Raw genomic sequence first — 20,826 nt, 5'->3', positions numbered from 1 at the left:
ACCAGTCAAGCTAGCAAAAATTTATCACTTGCCTGATAATAAATGCTGGAAATGTACCATCTATAATGAACTGAAAAAAGTGTTTAAATACACCTTCCCGAAGAAACCAGAGGCCTTTCTCCTGGGTATGGTCAACCAACAGGTACATAAGAAGGACAGGACATTCTTTATGTACGCTACAACAGCAGCGAGAATACTCATCGTGCAGTATTGGAAGACACAGGAACTACCCACGCTGGAAGAATGGCAGATGAAAGTCATCGACTATATGGAATTGGCAGAAATGACTGGCAGAATCAGAGACCAGGGAGAAGAGACGGTGAAGGAAGATTGGAGGAAGTTTAAAGACTATTTACAGAAACACTATAAGATAATGAACGTTTGATGACACCAGATTGAATCCAAAAGGTTATTAGTAAAAAGCTTAAAGATTAAGAAAGATTAAATTTTAAGATAAAAGGAAATGTGATTAGATTAAGATATTAAAATTATGACAAAATTAAATTAAGACAGAGGGAAGGAATTTGCTGACAGAATATATGATCTGGAATACAGAGAAGGAAGGTCTGGGGAGGTCGGAGACACAAGTTAATGCTAAGAATATAATGAGGATAAAGATTGTTTTTATTTTTTCTATTTTTCTTTTTCATGTTTTCTGCTGTTTTGTGTTTATATGTTATGTCATTGTATTTTTCTATTTTTTGTTGTGTTGTGTTTTATTTTTTGTTGTTTTATATTCATTGTAAAATTCAATAAAATATTTATAAAAATAAAATAAAATTTTGATAGATACTAAAAATAGCGGTGGCTTCGCACTGCTAGATTTTCTACTACAAGGCAGCCTCTTTGTGTTGGTTAAAAGAATGGATATCGTTGGACAACACACTATTGCTGGACTCAGCGGAATCTCAGTTGTAGAACGCTTCGGAAGTTGAACGTTTGGGGCTTTCAAACTCCAAGAACCCAGAAGTGAATGCTTCCATTTTTGAACGCTTATAAAATTATAAACAGTGGTGCCTCAGGTTAAGTACTTAATTCGTTCCGGAGGTCCGTTCTTAACCTGAAACTGTTCTTAAACTGAAGCACCACTTTAGCTAATGGGGCCTCCTGCTGCTGCTGCTCTGCCGCCGGAGCACGGTTTCTGTTCTCATCCTGAAGCAAAGTTCTTAACCTGAAGCACTATTTCTGGGTTAGCAGAGTCTGTAACCTGAAGTGTATGTAACCCGAGGTACCACTGTATTAATAAAATTATCTATATATAAAGCTTATAAATCAGTTTGTGGATTGTAGGGTTTCAACTCTTAAAGCTTTTCCTCCTTGCGAGTCCATTGATGGTTTCTAAGAACATCAGGACTGAAGCTCTATGTATGCTGCATATATGTAAGTGGTTTTCCCTCTTTGAGTTTGCTGGTGTTTGCCAAGGTTTCCACTTCTATTGACGCTCTTTCCACACTCCATACATTTATTTGCTTGTCCCCGAGTGAGTCTGTTGATGTCGTCTAAGTTTCCTGTGTGTGAAATTAGGGTTCCACTCTGAAAGAAACTCTTTCAACTCTCCATTGTTGGGTTGAAATAAACGACAGACGAGTGACAAGTGTCATACGGGAGGCATCTCTCGAGCATGTCTCAGAGAGTCCCTTTTATTGAATATTACAGCATTGCCACGTATGTGCTTGTTGCTGATTGGTTAACACAAATCATATGCAAGGGTTGCATATAGGCATTAATCAATAGATTAAAGGTTGGGAAAGGGAACACAGAACTGGACAAGTAGGAAAACCTCCTTATTAAACTATTACTAATGATTGATATAGCAAAACTTAAAAGGGCATAACTATTGTATTCATAGATGTGGTCAACCATGCATTAAGAACAGGTCAGGGTACGATGCTTCATGAACTCAATGTGAACTGAACATTCCAGGGTGGATGAGCACGGAATGTTTCAGCTCAGAACGATTTGTCAAACTCATGTGCAGAAGCAAAACCTCCCATCACTCCATACATTTAAATGGTTTCTCCCCCGTGTGAGTCCATTGATGTTTTCTAAGTGTTCCGCTGCGACTGAAGCGCTTTCCGCACTTGGTGCATTTAAATGGTTTCTCCCCAGTGTGAGTTTGATGATGGATACTAAGTGCTGTACCACCAATAAAGCTCTTTCCACATTCCATGCATTTAAATGGTTTCTCTCCTGTGTGAGTCCGTTGATGTTTTCTTAGTGATCCACTGTAAGTGAAGCTCTTTCCACAATCCATACATTTATATGGTTTTTCCCCTGTGTGAGTTCGATGATGGATTCTAAGGTCCCTACTCTGACTGTAGCTCTTTCCACATTCCAAGCATTTAAATGGTTTCTCCCCTGTGTGAGTCCGTTGATGTTTTCTAAGTGTTCCACTGCGATTGAAGCCCTTTCCACACTCCTTACATTTAAATGGTTTCTCCACTGTGTGAGTCCGTTGATGTCTTCTAACATTTCCAACATTGGTGAAGCCCTTTCCACACTCCTTACATTTAAATGGTTTCTCCCCCGTGTGAGTCCATTGATGTTTTCTAAGTGTTCCACTGCGATTGAAGCTCTTTCCGCACTTAGTGCATTTAAATGGTTTCTCCCCAGTGTGAGTTCGATAATGGGTTATCAGCTCTCTACTCTGAATAAAACTCTTTCCACATTCCATGCATTTTAATGGTTTTTCCCCTGAGTGAGTCCACTGATGTCTTCTTAATGCACCACTCCGACTGAAGCTCTTTCCACACTCCACACATTTATATGGTTTTTCCCCTGTGTGAATTCGATGGTGGACTGTAAGTGTTTGATGATCAGCGAAGTTCTTACCGCACTCCGTGCAATTAAATGGTTTTTCCCCTGTGTGAGTCCGTTGATGGATTCTAAGGCTTCGGTTATGAGCGAAGCTCTTTCCACACTCCATACATTCAAATGGTTTTTCCCCTGTGTGAGTTCGATGATGGATACTAAGTGCTGTACCATCAATAAAGCTCTTTCCACATTCCATGCATTTAAATGGTTTCTCCCCTGTGTGAGTCCGTTGATGAATTCTTAGTGTTTCACTCCTACTGAAGCTCTTTCCACACTCCATACATTCAAATGGATTTTCCCCTGTGTGAGTTCGATGATGGGTTCTAAGGCTTCGGTTATGAGCGAAGCTCCTCCCACACTCCATACATTCAAATGGTTTTTCTCCAGTGTGAGTTTTATGATGAATGTTCAGTGTTCTTTTCATACTGAAACTCTTTCCACACTCCAAACATTTAAATGGTTTTTCTCCTGTGTGAATCCGTTGATGGATTCTAAGGTATCCACTCTGACTGAAGGTCTTTCCACATTCCATGCATTTGAATGGTTTCTCGCCCGTGTGTGCCCGTTGATGTTTTCTAAATGTTCCACTATCGGTGAAGCTCTTTCCACACTCCATACATTTATATGGTTTTTCCCCGGTGTGGGTTCGTTGATGGTTTCTAAGGTGTCCAATCTGACTGAAGCTCTTTCCACACTCCTTACATTTATATGGTTTCTCCCCCGTGTGAGTGTGTTTATGTATACGAAGGTTTGAACTCCAACCAAAGCTTTTTCCACACTCCATGCATTTAAATGGTTTCTCCCCTGGGTGAGTCCGTTGATGTTTTCCAAGTGTTCCACTGTCAGTGAAGCTCCTTCCACACTCCATACTTTCAAATTGTTTCTCCTCTCTCTTTTCACACTCCATGAGTTTATATGGTTTCTTCGTTATTCCCAATGGACGTGGCCCTCCAGAATTTTGACTGCCTTCTCCATTGTCTTCTTTCAACAGGGAGGAGCGGGGGGAAAGAAAACCTAGGAAGAGAAGAAAGGAATATTACACACATCAATTAGCACCTGCTCTTATTTTGACGTCTCGTACATTCTTTCCTGTCCTCCATATGATCCAAATTTTTAGCAAAGACAGATGAAATACCGTATTTTTCGCACCATAGGGCGCACCGGACCATAGGGCGCACCCAGTTTTTAGGGGGGGAAATCAAGAAAAAAAATATTTCCCCCCCCCAGCACCAAATAGCAGCGTACAGGCTGCGCACAACCTCTCCCTGCCGGAGGGGTTGCGCGTGGCTATGGAGGAAGCCAAGGCAGAGAGCGGGATGGATCCCGCTCGGTGTTTTGGCTTCCTCTTTAGCCCAGCGCAACCTCTCCTTGCGAGGAGACGCTGCACAGGGCTAAAGAATCCATAGCCCCGTGCAGCCTCTCCTTGCCAGAGGGGTTGCGCGCAGCTATGGAGGAAGCCAAGGCTGTTTTGGCTTCCCATTTAGCCCCGTGCAGCTTCTCCCTCCGAGGAGAGGCTGCGTGGGGCTAAAGAATCCATAGCCCCGTGCAGCCTCTCCTTGCCGGAGGGGTTGCGCGCAGCTATGGAGGAAGCCAAGGCAGAGAGCGGGATGGCTTCCCCTTTAGCCCAGTGCAGCCTCTCCTTGCCGGGAGACGCTGCGCAGGGCTTTCCTGGGAGGTGGGGGGATTCCCTCACCTCTCCCAAAAGCCCGCAGAAGCCACGCAACCCCTTTAAAGAGATCGTGGCTTCTCCTGGCTTTCCTGGGAAGTGGGGGAATTCCCCCACCTCCCGCAAAACCGGCAGAAGCCGTGAGCACTTTAAAAGGGCTGCACGGCTTCTCTTGGCTTTCCTGGGAGGTGGGGGAATTCCTCCACCTCCCGCAAAACCGGCAGAAGCCGAGCACACTTTAAAAGGGCTGCACGGCTTCTCTTGGCTTTCCTGGGAGGTGGGGGAATTCCCTCACCTCTCGCAAAAGCCCGCTTTAGCCCCGCGCGCGCTCTCCCGGCTGGAGAGGTGACGCGCGCCTATAGAGACTCCTGCTATAGGCGCGCGTCACCTCTCCACCCGGCAGAGGGTCGCGGGGGGGCTGCTTTAGCCCCCCCGCGCGCTCTCCCTGCTGGAGAGGTGACGCGCGCCTATAGAGACTCCTGCTATAGGCGCGCGTCACCTCTCCAGCCAGGAGAGGGTCGCAGGGGGCTGCTTTAGCCCCGCGCGCGCTCTCCCTGCTGGAGAGGTGACGCGCGCCTATAGAGACTCCTGCTATAGGCGCGCGTCACCTCTCCAGCCAGGAGAGGGTCGCGGGGGGCTGCTTTAGCCCCGCGCGCGCTCTCCCAGCTGGAGAGGTGACGCGCGCCTATAGAGACTCCTGCTATAGGCGCGCGTCACCTCTCCAGCCAGGAGAGGGTCGCGGGGGGCTGCTTTAGCCCCGCGCGCGCTCTCCCGGCTGGAGAGGTGATGCGCGCCTATAGAGACTCCTGCTATAGGCGCGCGTCACCTCTCCAGCCAGGAGAGGGTCGGGGGGCGGCTTTAGCCCCGCGCGCGCTCTCCCGGCTGGGGAGGTGGCGCGCGGCTATAGAGGCTCCTGCCATAGCCGTGAGTCACCTCTCCAGCCGGGAGAGGGTCGCGGGACTATAGCGTCTTCGCTCCATAGGACGCACACACATTTCCCCTTCATTTTTGAAGGGGAAAAAGTGCGTCCTATAGAGCGAAAAATACGGTAATATTAAATAAAGGTAATGCATCGTCAACCTTTCCTAACCCTCAATTAAGCATTAATGAAGCAGCATTATCTTAGAATACGGTTGAACTGTGGGGTTTACGGTTTATAAAAAGTGGTTTCTCACAGGAAAGGGAGCTGCTCTATGTTCCATGAACCTGGCCAATATTAATCAGGGTCCTAAATTCATCATGAAGTTCTTCATCCGCTGCACTATAATCCTCCACCCCTTGGGCCACATTTTGTCCCCTTCGACCTCTAGATCTTTATTCATCATCTGCACAGTCCCTTTGGCCTCAGGAGGTGCATAGTGACCATTTTGGGAGACCCATATATAAGTCTAGTGACAAGGCTTGGTGCTTGTGGTCGGTTGAAGGAGTGCTCAGTTGGAGAATGTTCTTGGGGTTGGACCTCCATCTCTCAGCCTTGCATTCTTGCATGGACAGAGCTGGAGATGCAGAAGGAAAGCAGCTGGAGCCTGACTGCTGGGAAGGCCAGACTGAGACACCCACCCCAATTATGATTTATAATAATTATATGCCGCCGGGTCCCGCACCCGCCTCCTAGCACTGGCTTATCTTAGTGGAGATTCCCTGTCCAGGCCTCTCTCACTGTTCTTCCTCCTTTGCCCTGGGTGGCCAAGGGCTTCTGGATATTCTAGCTCTGCTCCAACTGGGAATTATTTATTAAATTGTTATACCTCTCTTCATATGAAGATCACAAGATAAAAATATGTGTGACACTGAGAAAGGTGAGTATTAAAGGTGAATAACACTGATTGTGGGAAAGAATAGAAAGAAGATGAAACCAGTGGTGTGTCCACCTGAATGTAATATAACAACAACAACAACAACGTGTAAAGAAGAAATCAATCTTCAAATCAGTGTCATATTCCCTGGCTGTATTTCTCAGCCACGATTGTGACTCAGAATCTTAGCCACACTTTTTTCTAGAGTATCAACTGGACATAGGAGCCAGACATCCCTGGGATTTCATCCAGACCTTCCTTTAGTGTGGGCAGCAGCGGCGGAGAAAGGAAGGAAGCAACTTTGGGGACAAACCATTTCCTTCAGAAGGTCTTCCCCAGCGGCCGGCAGGGTTGATAAACTGCTCAGTGGGGACACCTTGGCTTTATACTGTTAGGGTCTGGATACCAATCACAATCCCTTGGAAATGTCTCAAGAACCCTTAAGATCCAATTTCACCAACTCCCAAGTAACACTGAGCACCTTCCACTGGATGAGAGGACAGAGGGTTAAATCAGGGCTGGCCAAATGGGACTCAGCTCCGTCCCCTCCTTGCCCCTCCCTGAATCTCCTGCCTGAGGGGGCTGCCTCAGTTTCCCTAGTGGGGGAGCAGGCCCCGATAACAGCCTTCTCTCTTCCCCCAAAATACAGGAAATACGACAAAGAAGGCCTTGGAGTGTCACCGTGGAAAATAATAACAACAACAACTGGTTGTAAGTCACTTTGGGCTGCCCTGGGCAAGAGAAAGCAACTAATAGATTAAAGAAATAAATGACAATAACAATAACTGAAACTGCAGTACAGTGGTACCTCGGGTTAAGTACTCAATTCGTTCTGGTGATTAAGAAAGTGTTCTTAACATAATGGGGCCTCCTGCTGCTGCCGCGCCGCTGGACCACAATTTCCCTTCTCATCCTGGGTTAGCGGAGTCTGTAACCTGAAGCGTATGTACAAGAGGAACAACCATTTTAGATCTGGTCCTAACCATGTTGATGACCTGGTTAGTGGGGTAGAAGTGGAAGGATCATTAGGCGCGAGTGATCATGCTCTTCTGAACTTTACTATACAGCGAAAAGGAGCAGCCAAGCATACTAGGACTCAATTTCTTGACTTTAAGAAAGCCGACTTCATAAAACTTAGGGAAGTGCTGGGTGAGATCCCATGGAGAGTAATACTAAAAGGAAAGGGAGTTCATGATGGCTGGGAGTTTGTTAAGAGGGAGATAGTAAAAGCACAACTTCAGGCAATACCAATGAGACGGAAACATGGAAGGTGCCTAAAGAAGCCAGGGTGGCTATCTAAAGAACTTTTAACTAAGCTAAGATTAAAAAAGGATGTGTACAAAAAATGGAAAAGGGGGGAAACCACCAAAGAGCAATTCAAACAAACAGTCAGCACATGTAGACACAAAAACAAACAAGATGAACTTTAACAGGGAGAAATGTAAAGTATTGCACTTGGGCAAAAAAAATGAGAGGCACAAATACAAGATGGGTGACACCTGGCTTGAGAGCAGTACATGTGAAAAGGATCTAGGAGTCTTGGTTGACCACAAACTTGACATGAGCCAACAGTGTGACGCGGCAGCTAAAAAAGCCAATGCAATTCTGGGCTGCATCAATAGGAGTATAGCATCTAGATCAAGGGAAGTAATAGTGCCACTGTATTCTGCTCTGGTCAGACCTCACCTGGAGTACTGTGTCCAGTTCTGGGCACCACAGTTCAAGAAGGACACCGACAAACTGGAACGTGTCCAGAGGAGGGCAACCAAAATGGTCAAAGGCCTGGAAACGATGCCTTATGAGGAACGGCTAAGGGAGCTGGGCATGTTTAGCCTGGAGAAGAGGAGGTTAAGGGGGGATATGATAGCCATGTTCAAATATATAAAAGGATGTCACATAGAGGAGGGAGAAAGGTTGTTTCCTGCTGCTCCGGAGAAGCGGACACGGAGCAATGGATCCAAGCTACAAGAAAGAAGATTCCACCTAAACATTAAGAAGAACTTCCTGACAGTAAGAGCTGTTTGACAGTGGAATTTGCTGCCAAGGAGTGTGGTGGAGTCTCCTTCTTTGGAGGTCTTTAAGCAGAGGCTTGACAACCATATGTCAGGAGTGCTCTGATGGTGTTTCCTGCTTGGCAGGGGGTTGGACTCGATGGCCCTTGTGGTCTATTCCAACTCTATGATTCCATGATTCTAGTGATTTACTGTAAATTGTGATTGAAATCAATTTGATTTATATCTAATTCACCGTGATTGGAATCTACCACAACGTCTGAAATAAGGCTGGAACTATACAGAGGCGAACAGGACAATGTCCTGGCAGCTGCTACTACTTGGGGGCTAAAACGGATAAATGACAATATTATCAATCCTCACACACTCAGTTTCATGAGCAGGCAAGCCAAGATGCATCCTAGCAGGACTTTTGGGTTTGGGCTTGGCTACCAAATGGTGGTATTCAGGACAATCCAAAGTACGGAGATGAGTCCTAGTGAATACAGACAATCTGGGACTGCCAACACCCTCAGCAGGGAGGCTGGGCGATGGGGGGGGGGGGAGATCAGGGTGCTGGAGGGGGAGGGGCTCCTCCCCTTCCTTTAACCCTTCCCTGGACTCCCTCTCTCCGTTTCCCCAGCCAGGCGCCCCACGACCCCAGGGAGAATGGGGGGCCTCAGCCCCACCCCCAGCCCTGCTTGGGGTCCTCCTTCCCCTTCCCGCCAAGGCGTCCGGGGGGGGGGCAGGGCAGCTGAGCATCTCTCGGCCCCCCAGGAAAGAGAAAGGGGAGTCTGGCGGTGCTGCTGCCCAGGAGATCTTGCAAGGCCAAGCCTGCAGGTGTTGGGTCCCCCCTTCCCCCCTGGGTCGCTGGATCGGGGCCCCTGTCGACGGGCCCCAGGGGGGGGGCTTTCCTGGGGGGGGTCCTCTTTGTCCCCCCCTCTATTTCCCCCCCTTCTCACCTCTTGGTCCTCCGCCTCCCTGGCTCCGGATTAGTCCGCTTCCCTTAGGCGCAAAGACAGGGCTGCGGCGGCGACGGGGGCTCTTCAGCGACGCCCCTCCTCCTTTCCCCGTCAGGAAACTTCCGGCGCGTTTCGCGGCGACACTTCCGGCGCCTTTTCAGACGCGCGCGTCCCTAGAGCTACGTCCGCAGAGCAGCCCCTTCCTGTGTCCGGAGGGGAAGAGGACGGGACGGCGCTGCCTCGGGCCTCCTGCTCTGGGGGGGGGCTCCATGGGGGGGGGCTCCATGGGGGGGGGGAGTTGGGCCAGTTTCGCCCACCATGTTTCTTTTGGGGAGGGGGGATCTCCTTCTGGCCTCCTTCTGCATGCCGAGCACTCAACCGGGGTCCTTCTGCAGGCCGAGCAACTGCTGCATTGCTGAGCTTCGCCCCCTGACAGCCAAGCCCCGCTTCAAACCCCAGCCCCCCCCCCCGTTAAAAAAGCACCCCCTGGATTGAGGGGCAGGGAGGGATTCCCGACAGAGAGAGGCGCCCTTGCTCTGGGATTCCCTTGCCAGCAGGGAGACTTCAAAAGCCCCCCCCCCCCAATGCCTCCCCCTTCCCTCATCTAGGAGGGAGACTTTTCATCTTGTGGTTTGGTCACTTCAAATCCAGTTTCTCTCTCTTTTAATACTGCTGTTGGTTTCCTTGTTTACATTATTCTGTTCACTAGTGATATTTCACATAGCCTTTGTGAATGCAAAGCAACTGTGGCTCTTATGATCCCTGCAGGGAATTAAGTGTTGTTCTAACCTCCCTATTGCAGGTGGAAAGAGGAATGGGGGGCCTGCTTATAATATCTTAGGGTGGCAGGATCAAGATTTGGGACTGGGGCTTTCAGATTCAGAGCCACTTTTCCCATGAGATTTCTTCCAACTATTGTAGGAAAGTGTGTCTGAGGTTTATGGCAGAAATATAATTATTACGGGGGAATTTAATGGAGTAGGATCACTGGACAGAACACTGATGGAAAGTGTCTCAGAAGGCGGCAAAATACCAAATACTTTTGTGATATGGTTACAACTGTGGATCTACTAGATCAGGGGTCAGCAAACTTTTTCAGCAGGGGGCCAGTCCACTGTCCCTCAGACCTTGTTGGGGGCCGGACTCTATTTCGGGGGGAAATGAGCGATTTTGGCCCGCCCGCAAAGAGGCCCGAAGATGTTTGGCTTTACCTGTCCCAGTTGTCGTCTCAACAGCCGCAGTTGGGCTTCTCCAGCCAGGTGCCAGTGCAGGGTAGGAGGCTGCGTGGGCCGGAGAAGACAGAAGCAGAAGCCCCGGCGGAGCCGCGGACGGAGGCAGGGGAACCGGGGCGTTGCCAGAGCTTTTACTCACCAACTGCTGTTGCTGCTTCGCAAGCGGCAGCTGCAGCCGTTGCAACAAACCGCCTGAACGCCATGGGAGGAATGAAGGAGGAAGGGGTTGATAAAGAAAGCGCATGAGTTAGTGGCGCGGAGAAAGGGCGTAGAAAAGGAAGAAAGGGCAGACTGAGGGAGAGGGAGGAGGAGCAGGAGGAAAACGCAGCAGCAGCCGGGAGCCAGCGTCACCCCCCCCTTCCCAGCGCCACCCTTCTGAGGCAGGCAGGCGGGTGAGCCGACTCCCCCCGTTGATGGCACCCGGTGTGGGACAAGATTGCTCGTCCCTGAGGAGAAAAACGCCGCCGTGTGAGGGAGAGGGAAAGAACGTGCGTGCTGGCAATCCATGCGGCGATTCCTGCACCGTCCGCAGGCTGGATCTAGAAGGCAATTGGGCCTGATCCGGCCCACGGCCCTTAGTTTGCCAACCCAGATGCTTGGATATTCAGACACCCATTAGAACAAGAGTAAACATGTTCTTCTGATTCAAAGGATTCTGCGGGAAGAAGAAACATGATCTGGATATTGAAGGAATTGCCTACAGGATTAAAGACTGTAGAGATCCAGCCAAGAACTATATCAGATCAAAACTCAACATGGATGATAATGAGGGGTGAAAAGAGTTCATTGTATAGATGGAGACTAAATAAGGGTTTATTTGAAAAACACTGAATTACAACATATTCCAATTACGTTAAAGTATCAAAAGATGTTTAAAAGCATTTGGAAATATGGGGGAGGATGAAACTTTCACTTTTACGAAGGATTTCAACCATAAAGAGAAAAGTTTTACCTAAGATACTGTTTTTATTCTAAATTACCAATAATAAATAATACAAGCTTCTTTAACAAATGTCAAAAAGATATTTCATGATTACTCTGGCAGAGGGGAAACACCAAGAATACAGTATACAATTTTGATAGATACTAAAAATAGAGGTGGCTTCGCACTGCTAGATTTTCTACTATGAGGCAGCCTCTTTGTGTTGGTTCAAAAAATGGATATCGTTGGACAACACACTATTGCTGGATACTCAGTGGAATCTCAGTTGCTGAACACTTCAGAAGTCGTATGTTTGGGGATTTCAATCACCAACAACCCGGAATGAATGCTTCTATTTTTGAATGCAATTTATAAATAGAATTATATACAGTGGTACCTCAGGATAAGTACTTAATTCGCTCCGGAGGTCCGTTCTTAATCTGAAACTGTTCTTAACCTGAAACACCACTTTAGCTAATGGGGCCTCCTGCTGCCGCAGCACCGCCGGAGCACAATTTCTATTCTCATCCTGAAGCAAAGTTCTTAACCTGAAGCACTATTTCTGGGTTAGCGGAGTCTTTAACCTGAAGCGTATGTAACCTGAAGGATATGTAACCCAAGGTACCACTGTATTAATAAAATTATCTATATATAAAGCAATTGAAACACTTCCCACACTCCTTCCATTCAATCCATTTAAGATTTTTCAGTTTGTGGATTGTAGGGTTTCAAATCTTAAAGCTTTTCCTCCTTGCGAGTCCATTGATGGTTTCTAAGAACATCAGGACTGAAGCTCTATGTACGCTCCATATAAGTATTTTTCCCTCTTTGAGTTCGCTGATGTTTTCCAAGGTTTCCACTTCTATTGAACCTCTTTCCACACTCCATACATTTATTTGCTTGTCCCTGAGTGAGTCTGTTGATGTCGTCTAAGTTTCCTGTGTGTGAAATTAGGGTTCCACTCTGAAAGAAACTCTTTCAACTCTCCATACATTTAAATGGTTTTTCCCGTGTGTGTCCGTTGATGTCTTCTAACATTTCCAACATTGGTGAAGCCCTTTCCACACTCCTTACATTTAAATGGTTTCTCCCCTGTGTGAGTCCATTGATGTTTTCTAAGTGTTCCACTGCGATTGAAGCTCTTTCCGCACTCGGTGCATTTAAATGGTTTCTCCCCAGTGTGATTTCGATAATGGGTTCTCAGCTCTCTACTCTCAATAAAACTCTTTCCACATTCCATGCATTTAAATGGTTTTTCCCCTGAGTGAGTCCACTGATGTCTTCTTACTGCACCACTTGTACTGAAGCTCTTTCCACACTCCATACATTTATATGGTTTTTCCCCTGTGTGAGTTTGATGATGGATACTAAGTGCTGTACCATTAATAAAGCTCTTTCCACATTCCATGCATTTAAATGGTTTCTCTCCTGTGTGAGTCTGTTGATGAATTCTAAGGTCCCTACTCCGACTGAATCTCTTTCCACACTCCATACATTCGAATGGTTTTTCCCTTGTGTGAGTTTGATGATGGATACTAAGTGCTGTACCATCAATAAAGCTCTTTCCACATTCCATGCATTTAAATGGTTTCTCTCCTGTGTGAGTCCATTGATGTTTTCTTAGTGTTTCACTGTGACTGAATCTCTTTCCACATTCCATACATTTATATGGTTTTTCCCCTGTGTGAGTTCGATGATGTGTTCTAAGTGTTCTACTAACAGTGAAGCTCCTCCCACACACCATACATTCAAATGGTTTTTCTCCAGTGTGAGTATTATGATGAATATTCAGTCTCCTATTTGTACTAAAACTCTTTCCACACTCCAAACATTTAAATGGTTTTTCTCCTGTGTGAATCCATTGATGGATTCTAAGGTATCCACTCTGACTGAAGCTCTTTCCACATTCCATGCATTTGAATGGTTTCTCGCCCGTGTGTGCCCGTTGATGTTTTCTAAATGTTCCACTATCGGTGAAGCTCTTTTCACACTCCATACATTTATATGGTTTTTCCCCGGTGTGGGTTCGTTGATGGTTTCTAAGGTGTCCAATCTGACTGAAGCTCTTTCCACACTCCTTACATTTATATGGTTTCTCCCCCGTGTGAGTGTGTTTATGTATACGAAGGTTTGAACTCCAACCAAAGCTTTTTCCACACTCCATGCATTTAAATGGTTTCTCTCCTGTGTGAGTCCGTTGATGTTTTCCAAGTGTTCCACTGTCAGTGAAGCTCCTTCCACACTCCATACTTTCAAATTGTTTCTCCTCTCTCTTTTCACACTCCATGAGTTTATATGGTTTCGTCGTTATTCCCATTGGCCCTCCAGAATTTTGACTGCCTTCTCCATTGTCTTCTTTCAACAGGGAGGAGCGGGGGGAAAGGAAACCTAGGAAGAGAAGAAAGGAATATTACACACATCAATTAGCACCTGCTCTTATTTTGACGTCTCGTACATTCTTTCCTGTCCTCTATATGTTCCAAATTTTTAGGAAAGACAGATGAAATAATGTTAAATAAAGGTAATGCATCGTCAACCTTTCCTAACCCTTAATTAAGCATTAATGAAGCAGCATTATCTTAGAATACAGTTGAACTGTGGGGTTTACATTTTATAAAAAGTGGTTTCTCACAGGAACGGGAGCTGCTCTATGTTCCATGAACCTGCCCACTAATCATCAGGGTCCTAAATTCATCATGATGTTCTTCATCCACTGCACTATAATCCTCCACCCCTTGGGCCACATTTTGTCCCCTTCGACCTCTAGATCTTTATTAATCACCTGCACACTCCCTTTGGCCTCAGGAGGTGCATAGTGACCAGTTTGGGAGACCCATCTATAAGTCTAGTGACAAGGCTTGGTGCTTGTGGTCGGCTGAAGGAGTGCTCAGTTGGAGAATGTTCTTGGGGTTGGACCTCATGGAACTTTGAAGTGTCAGGCATAGCTCTAATGGCTTTAGCCCAAACGTAGCAGAGTTTTCCTGCACAGCGAAGAAGCTAGTTGAGGTGGAAATGACTTGTCAGCTACTCAGAATAACTATTTACAGGATTTATTAAAAAGGAAAAGAAACCAGCAGAGTTTCTGCATACAAAACAAAGCAAAATAAATCCTTTCTTTCTCTCTCTTAACCATACACAGCACTCCTACTCCTACCACACCTAAAACAAACTGTGCTAGCCTTCCTAGATAACAGAGTTGAGTGCTGGTCGTTAACCAATCAGAGTAAGTAGTTTCTAGGTCAAGCAGACCTTGGCTTTCTGCCAAGAGTAAATTGACACTGCCTTGAGTTAATTGTGTGAAGCCAGAATCTGTAAGTTTCCATGAGAATCAATTAACAGAAACTGAACACCCCCTCACAGATTCTGCTGGACAATTAACATCAAATAACACCTATGTAGGAGATTATTTTTCCAGCAAACCTAAACTCTTGCACATTTGCTTGTTCTTTATCTTTGCCAATGGTTTAGTTAATACATCTGCTACATTTTCTTCACTTGATACATAAGTACATGTGATTATATTGTCTTGTACACAGCAACGTACATTTTGGTATTTTACAGAGATATGTTTGGAACGTGATTTGAAACCCTCTGTTTTACTTAAGGTTATACAAGCCTGATTATCAATGTAAACTTGTACTGGTTCTCCACAATTTACATTTAAATCTGCTAACAAATGCTTGAAATAAATCACCTCGTTGCACAATTCACTCAATGCGGCGTACTCGGATTCCGTTGATGACACACTTACAATGTCTTGCTTGCGTGACCGCCAGCTGATTAAAGCTCCACCGACCATTATGACGAGTCCTGTGACAGATTTTCTATCTGGCAAATTTCCCCAGTCACTATCACAATAGCAAACCAACATTTCATCCTCTGAAGAATTTAATTGTAACATATAGCCAATTGTCTGTTTGAGGTATCTCAGAACTTGTTTTACCCCTTTCCAAGCATTTAGTGTGGGTTTTGAGACCAATCTACTTAATATGCCTACTGCATAGCTAATATCAGGTCTGGACCACTGTGCTAGATACAATAAACTTCCAATTACAGAATGATATACATCAGGATGTTCAAATTCAGGACTCTCATCTATATGAAGTGTTTTTATGAAACCTGGATCCATAGGCACCACTGCCCCTTTGCAATCCTGCATCCTGTATGTAGTCAGTAGTTGTTTAACTTTGTTCTGCTGACTAATTAGGCAGCTGCCATCTTGGGCCCAGCACACTTCCAACCCTAGATATGTCCTAACCGGGCCTAAGTCTTTCATTTTGAACTTACTGGACAATTGCTTGGCAAACCTTTTAGTTTGTTTATCAGTTTTGCAAGCATACAATACATCATCTACATAAATCAGACAAAACTCTTGATCACTGCCTGTACCACGTACATAAACGCAATTGTCAGCTGTACTCTGCTTGAAACCAAATGACACTAAGGCCTCATGGAAACATTTGTTCCAAGATCTTGCAGCCTGTTTGAGACCATATAGAGCTTTGTTTAATTTCAACACTCTATTGGAACCTGTCTCATAACCAGGCGGTTCGGCTAGATACAGGTCTTCTGATATTGATGCATGTAAATATGCAGTCTGGATATCAAAATGGTTTAACAGAAGTTTTCTCTTTGCTCCAAGCGTTAGAATCAGCCTTACACTTTCCGCCTTAGCAGTAGGGGAAAAAGTCTCGTCATAATCTTTTCCAGGCCTCTGAGAGTATCCTTGAGCCACTAAACGAGCTTTGTATTTGTACTTTCCTGTCACCAGAGGTTTAAGTTTGTACACCCACCTGCAGCCTACAATCTTTGCCCCCTCAGGCGCTGCTACTGGTGTAAAGACCTTGTGCTCATTCAGAGAGGACATCTCTTCCTCCATTGCCTGTTTCCAGAGCTCTGCCTCCTCTTTTGGTAACTTTAACACCTCCTGAAAACTCTTGGGCTCTGCAATTACACTAAACACATTTGCAGTATCCGGAGAAAAACGCACCGGAGGCACTCCTTTGTTTTGTCTTTTAGATCTTCTGGGAGAAAATTTTTCTTCTGACCCACTTTCCTCCTCAGAACTACGACCTCTCTTTTGTTGCTTAGCAACTGGTCTCTGGCTAATTCCACTTTCTTGAGAGCTCTTATCTGAACTTTCCTCCCCCTCAGACTCTGATTCTCTATGTTTACCTTCAGAGTCATGAAGCTCCTGAGAAGGTTCAAACCAAACCTCAGTATTGGCATGTAGTCTCTCCCAGCCACTATGTTCACAAAAACTGGCATTCCTGGAGATCACAATGCCATTTGTCCCTTCAGCAAAGCGGAAACCTTTTCCCAGCTCCTGGTAACCCACGAACACTAACTGTTTGGTCTTAGGATCTCCCTTCTTTCTCATTTGTTTTGGAATTAAGACCCAGGCTTTTGATCCAAACACATGCAAATGGTCAATTTTGGGTTTTTTGTGAAACAATTTAAAGTACGGAGTTGTACCTATTGTTTGATGAAAGAGCCTATTTTGGAGATAACACGCGGTGAGCATGCTCTCCCCCCAATAAGACATGGGCAAATCAGCATCCTCAAGCATGGCAAACATCATATCTTGTAAAGACCTATTTTTTCGCTCTGCAACGCCATTCTCCTCTGGGGAAAAAGCGTTCGTTTTTCTATGCCCAATGCCACGCTTTTGTAACCAATCTCTAAAAGCATTTGACATAAATTCGCCACCTCTGTCCGTCTGAATCCTTTTGAGTTTAGTGGACAGAAATCTTTCCACAGATGCCACCCAGCCTTTAAACTTAGTGAACACGTCACCCTTATTCTTCATGGGGAAAACCCAAGAGTAACGCGTGGCGTCATCCACAATTGTTAATGAAAAACGCGATCCACCCCTGCTTACAGGAAATGGACCAATTACGTCCATGTGAACCAGCTGTAGCGGTGACTCACTAACTCTGTCACTTCTGGGGTAAGAGACTCTGTGGGTTTTAACCTTTTTACAAACATTGCAATCAAGGTACTTGTTACAACTCTTTAAATCACCCCCATCAGCCAATTCAGACATTTTTAGTACACTTTTCCAGCCAGCATGCCCCATTTTCCTATGCAATAAGTGCACACAGTTGTCATGTATAGCTTTGTTATTCACTGCAGGCTGAGATTTACTGACTACTGCTGCAACTTGAGATCCTGCTTTAAGCCAAAACAAGCCTCCCTCTGACTTAGCAGTGCCTAAAATCTCACCAGCCTTCTTAATAATGCAACTGTCTCCTTCAAAATGCACTTTAAACCCAGCTTTTAGCAAACAATCTACAGACATCAGATTGCTCCTTAATGAAGGTACACAAAGTACATTTTGCAGGCATTCACGAAGACAAGGAACAAAAACTGCACCCCCCGAAATCACTTCGGAAGTACTTCCGTCTGCTAGAGCCACCTGGCTGCGCTGTGCTGAGTTCTTGGAAACAAACAATTCATCTGAATTTACGATGTGCCGAGACGCTCCCGAATCGACCACCCAGACAGCTGGTTTCTCATCAGCAATCTTGACCTCTGCGGTCACCAGCTGAGCCGACTGTTTTCGTTTGAAGAATTTCTTTTTACGCTGCTGCTGCTGCTGATCTCGTCTCTGCTCCTGCACCGGCCACTGAGACTTGACCAACTCCGGACATTGTCGTTTTAGATGCGCTGAAGACCCACATCGGAAACAACGCCTAACAGCAAACACTGACTCCTCACCGGTACGCTGCTTTTGCGTCACCTCTGGCACGGCATGAGAACTCCTTCCAAACCGCCCGCCTGTAGAAGCCTCTGCAACAAACGACCTTTCTTGCCTCTTCTGCCATTCTTCAATCAAACGCCCAGTAACATAGCTGACTGATAAATCACGCTCCTGTAAACCTTCTAGAGACAAAACTAAATTATCCCAGCTTTCCGGGAGAGAACTCAAAATAATAGCCACCTTCTCCTGCTGGTCTAACGCACAGTCTCTTTCCTGTAGCGCAGTAAACTTTAACTGTAAACTGTGTAGGTGTTCCTGCATTGTAACCCCAGGCTGTAACATTGCCTTGTACAATGCCTTGCGAATGAACAGCTTGGAAACCGCTGTCTCACGCACATGGAGTTCTTTAAGTGCTTGCCACACACCTCTAGCTGTCTTGATTCCCCTCACATACGGCAACTGGGAATCTTCCAGCCCCAAGACAATTGTGGCCCTTGCTCTTTGATCTTTATCGAGGTCTTCATCATCAGGCTTCGCAGGAAACTTACTCACCACTTGCCAGAGACGATCCCTCTGCAGCACTGCCTGCATGCGTTCCGACCACAGCAAGTAATTGGAGTCATTCAGACGCTCAAAAGCCATCTGAACTGGTTGTGAGGCCATCTTGAGAGCGATGTCCCTGGAACCCGGAACCAGCTACTCACGACCACCGAGAGAGAAAACAGGAACTACAGCAACCAGCATTCACACGCTGCGTCTGTTGTCCTTGTGTCCACTGCGTCAACAGCTCACAACAGTCAGGAACCAGCCAGTGTCCATCTGCTGCACCAACAGGAACAACAACTTCTGGAACTACTGGAACCAACACGGTTGATGCTGACACCACCACAACTCAGGCTGGCAGCACAATACCCATAACCTCATGGAACTTTGAAGTGTCAGGCATAGCTCTAATGGCTTTAGCCCAAACGTAGCAGAGTTTTCCTGCACAGCGAAGAAGCTAGTTGAGGTGGAAATGACTTGTCAGCTACTCAGAATAACTATTTACAGGATTTATTAAAAAGGAAAAGAAACCAGCAGAGTTTCTGCATACAAAACAAAGCAAAATAAATCCTTTCTTTCTCTCTCTTAACCATACACAGCACTCCTACTCCTACCACACCTAAAACAAACTGTGCTAGCCTTCCTAGATAACAGAGTTGAGTGCTGGTCGTTAACCAATCAGAGTAAGTAGTTTCTAGGTCAAGCAGACCTTGGCTTTCTGCCAAGAGTAAATTGACACTGCCTTGAGTTAATTGTGTGAAGCCAGAATCTGTAAGTTTCCATGAGAATCAATTAACAGAAACTGAACAGGACCTCCATCTCTCAGCCTTGCATTCTTGAATGGAGAGAGCTGGAGATGCAGAAGGAAAGCAGCTGGAGCCTGACTGCTGGGAAGGCCAGACTGAGACACCCACCCCAATTATGATTTATAATAATTATATGCCTCCAGGTCTCGCACTCGCCTCCTGACACTGGCTTATCTTAGTGGAGATTCCCTGTCCAGGCCTCTCTCACTGTTCTTCCTCCTTTGCCCTGGGTGGCCAAGGGCTTCTGGATATTCTAGCTCTGCTCCAACTGGGAATTATTTATTAAATTGTTATACCTCTCTTCATCTGAATATCACAAGATAAAAATATGTGTTACACTGAAAAAGGTGAGTATAAAAGGTGAATAACACTGAGTGTGGGAAAGAATAGAAAGAAGATGAAACCAGTGGTGTGTCCACCTGAATGTATAACAACAACAACAACAATGTGTAAAGAAGAAACCAACCTTCAAATCAGTTTCATATTCCCTGGCTGTATTTCTCAGTCACAATTGTGACTCAGAATCTTAGCCACACTTTTTTCTAGAATATCAACTGGATCTCTTTGAAATGGGAGTCAGACATCCCTGGGATTTCATCCAGACATTCCTTTAGTGTGGGCAGCAGCAGCGGAGAAAGGAAGGAAGCAACTTTGGGGACAAACCATTTCCTTCAGAAGGTCTTCCCCAGCGGCCAGCAGGGCTGATAAACTGCTCAGTGGGGACACCTTGGCTTTATACTGTTAGGGTCTGGATACCAATCACAATCCTTTGGAAATGTCTGAGGAACCCTTAAGATCCAATTTCACCAACTCCCAAGTAACACTGAGCCCTAGAGGAACCGTCTATATTGAGGTGAGGCACCTCTGGCCCTCCAGATGTGGTTGGACTCCAAGGACCACCTGCCCAAGCAAGGATGGCCCATGGCCAGGGAGGATGGGAGTCTTATCTGGGGGGACACACTTTCCCCTTCTTCCCCCTCCTCTGAAAACGTTGAACGGGGTTGAACTCAAGAGTTCAAGATAGTAAGTGCATTTAGACTTGGAAGAGGCGGAAGGAAGACTAAGGTGAGAGACTGTTTGATAACGCTCAGATCCAAAGAGGAGAGAGATAAGATCTTGGCACTGCATTTCCAAAAGGCTCTGAAAATAAATCAGTCAAGAGTGGAAATATTTAAGGACATTCCAAAACATCTCTTGGAACTCAGATCCAACTACGGAGACTTGGTCGCCCAGCTGAGAAGAAACAACATCATCTTCAGGTGGGAATTCCCCCAAGGCCTATCCTTTAGCATTAAAGGAAGAAAGATTAAAATAAGATCAGTGGAAGACAAGGACAGATTTCTGAAAGACCACGAGGAGGAAATACAGAAAGAACTTCTAAAAGAACAAAG

General features: G+C 45.9%; 2 protein-coding genes across 2 annotated transcripts in view; both read right to left on the bottom strand.

The window, feature by feature from the left end:
• Positions 1 to 1,993: 1,993 nt before the first annotated feature.
• Positions 1,994 to 20,826, bottom strand: part of LOC310672749 (uncharacterized protein) — a gene marked incomplete at its 3' end in the record, with an annotated part of 37,659 nt that continues 18,826 nt past the window's right edge. Inside the window, exons 2-3 of the mRNA XM_083430398.1 lie at positions 9,230 to 9,468; positions 1,994 to 3,828 (exon numbers count right to left, since the gene is read on the bottom strand). Of these exons, the coding sequence (XP_083286524.1) occupies positions 1,994 to 3,721 (1,728 nt within the window). The 5' untranslated portion in view covers positions 3,722 to 3,828; positions 9,230 to 9,468. The remainder of the gene's footprint in view (positions 3,829 to 9,229; positions 9,469 to 20,826) is intronic.
• LOC310670644 (uncharacterized protein) overlaps positions 11,462 to 20,826 on the bottom strand; it is a 43,547-nt gene continuing 34,182 nt past the window's right edge. The window contains exon 2 of the mRNA XM_083426270.1: positions 11,462 to 13,771. Within this exon, the coding sequence (XP_083282396.1) occupies positions 12,378 to 13,700 (1,323 nt within the window). The 5' untranslated portion in view covers positions 13,701 to 13,771 and the 3' untranslated portion in view covers positions 11,462 to 12,377. The remainder of the gene's footprint in view (positions 13,772 to 20,826) is intronic.

Source organism: Podarcis tiliguerta (assembly GCF_965153285.1).
Source record: "Podarcis tiliguerta genome assembly, chromosome: 2".
NCBI classification, from domain to species: Eukaryota; Metazoa; Chordata; class Lepidosauria; order Squamata; family Lacertidae; genus Podarcis; species Podarcis tiliguerta.
The sequence above is the reverse complement of the archived record's forward strand: the minus strand, read 5'-3'. Positions and strand labels throughout refer to the sequence as shown.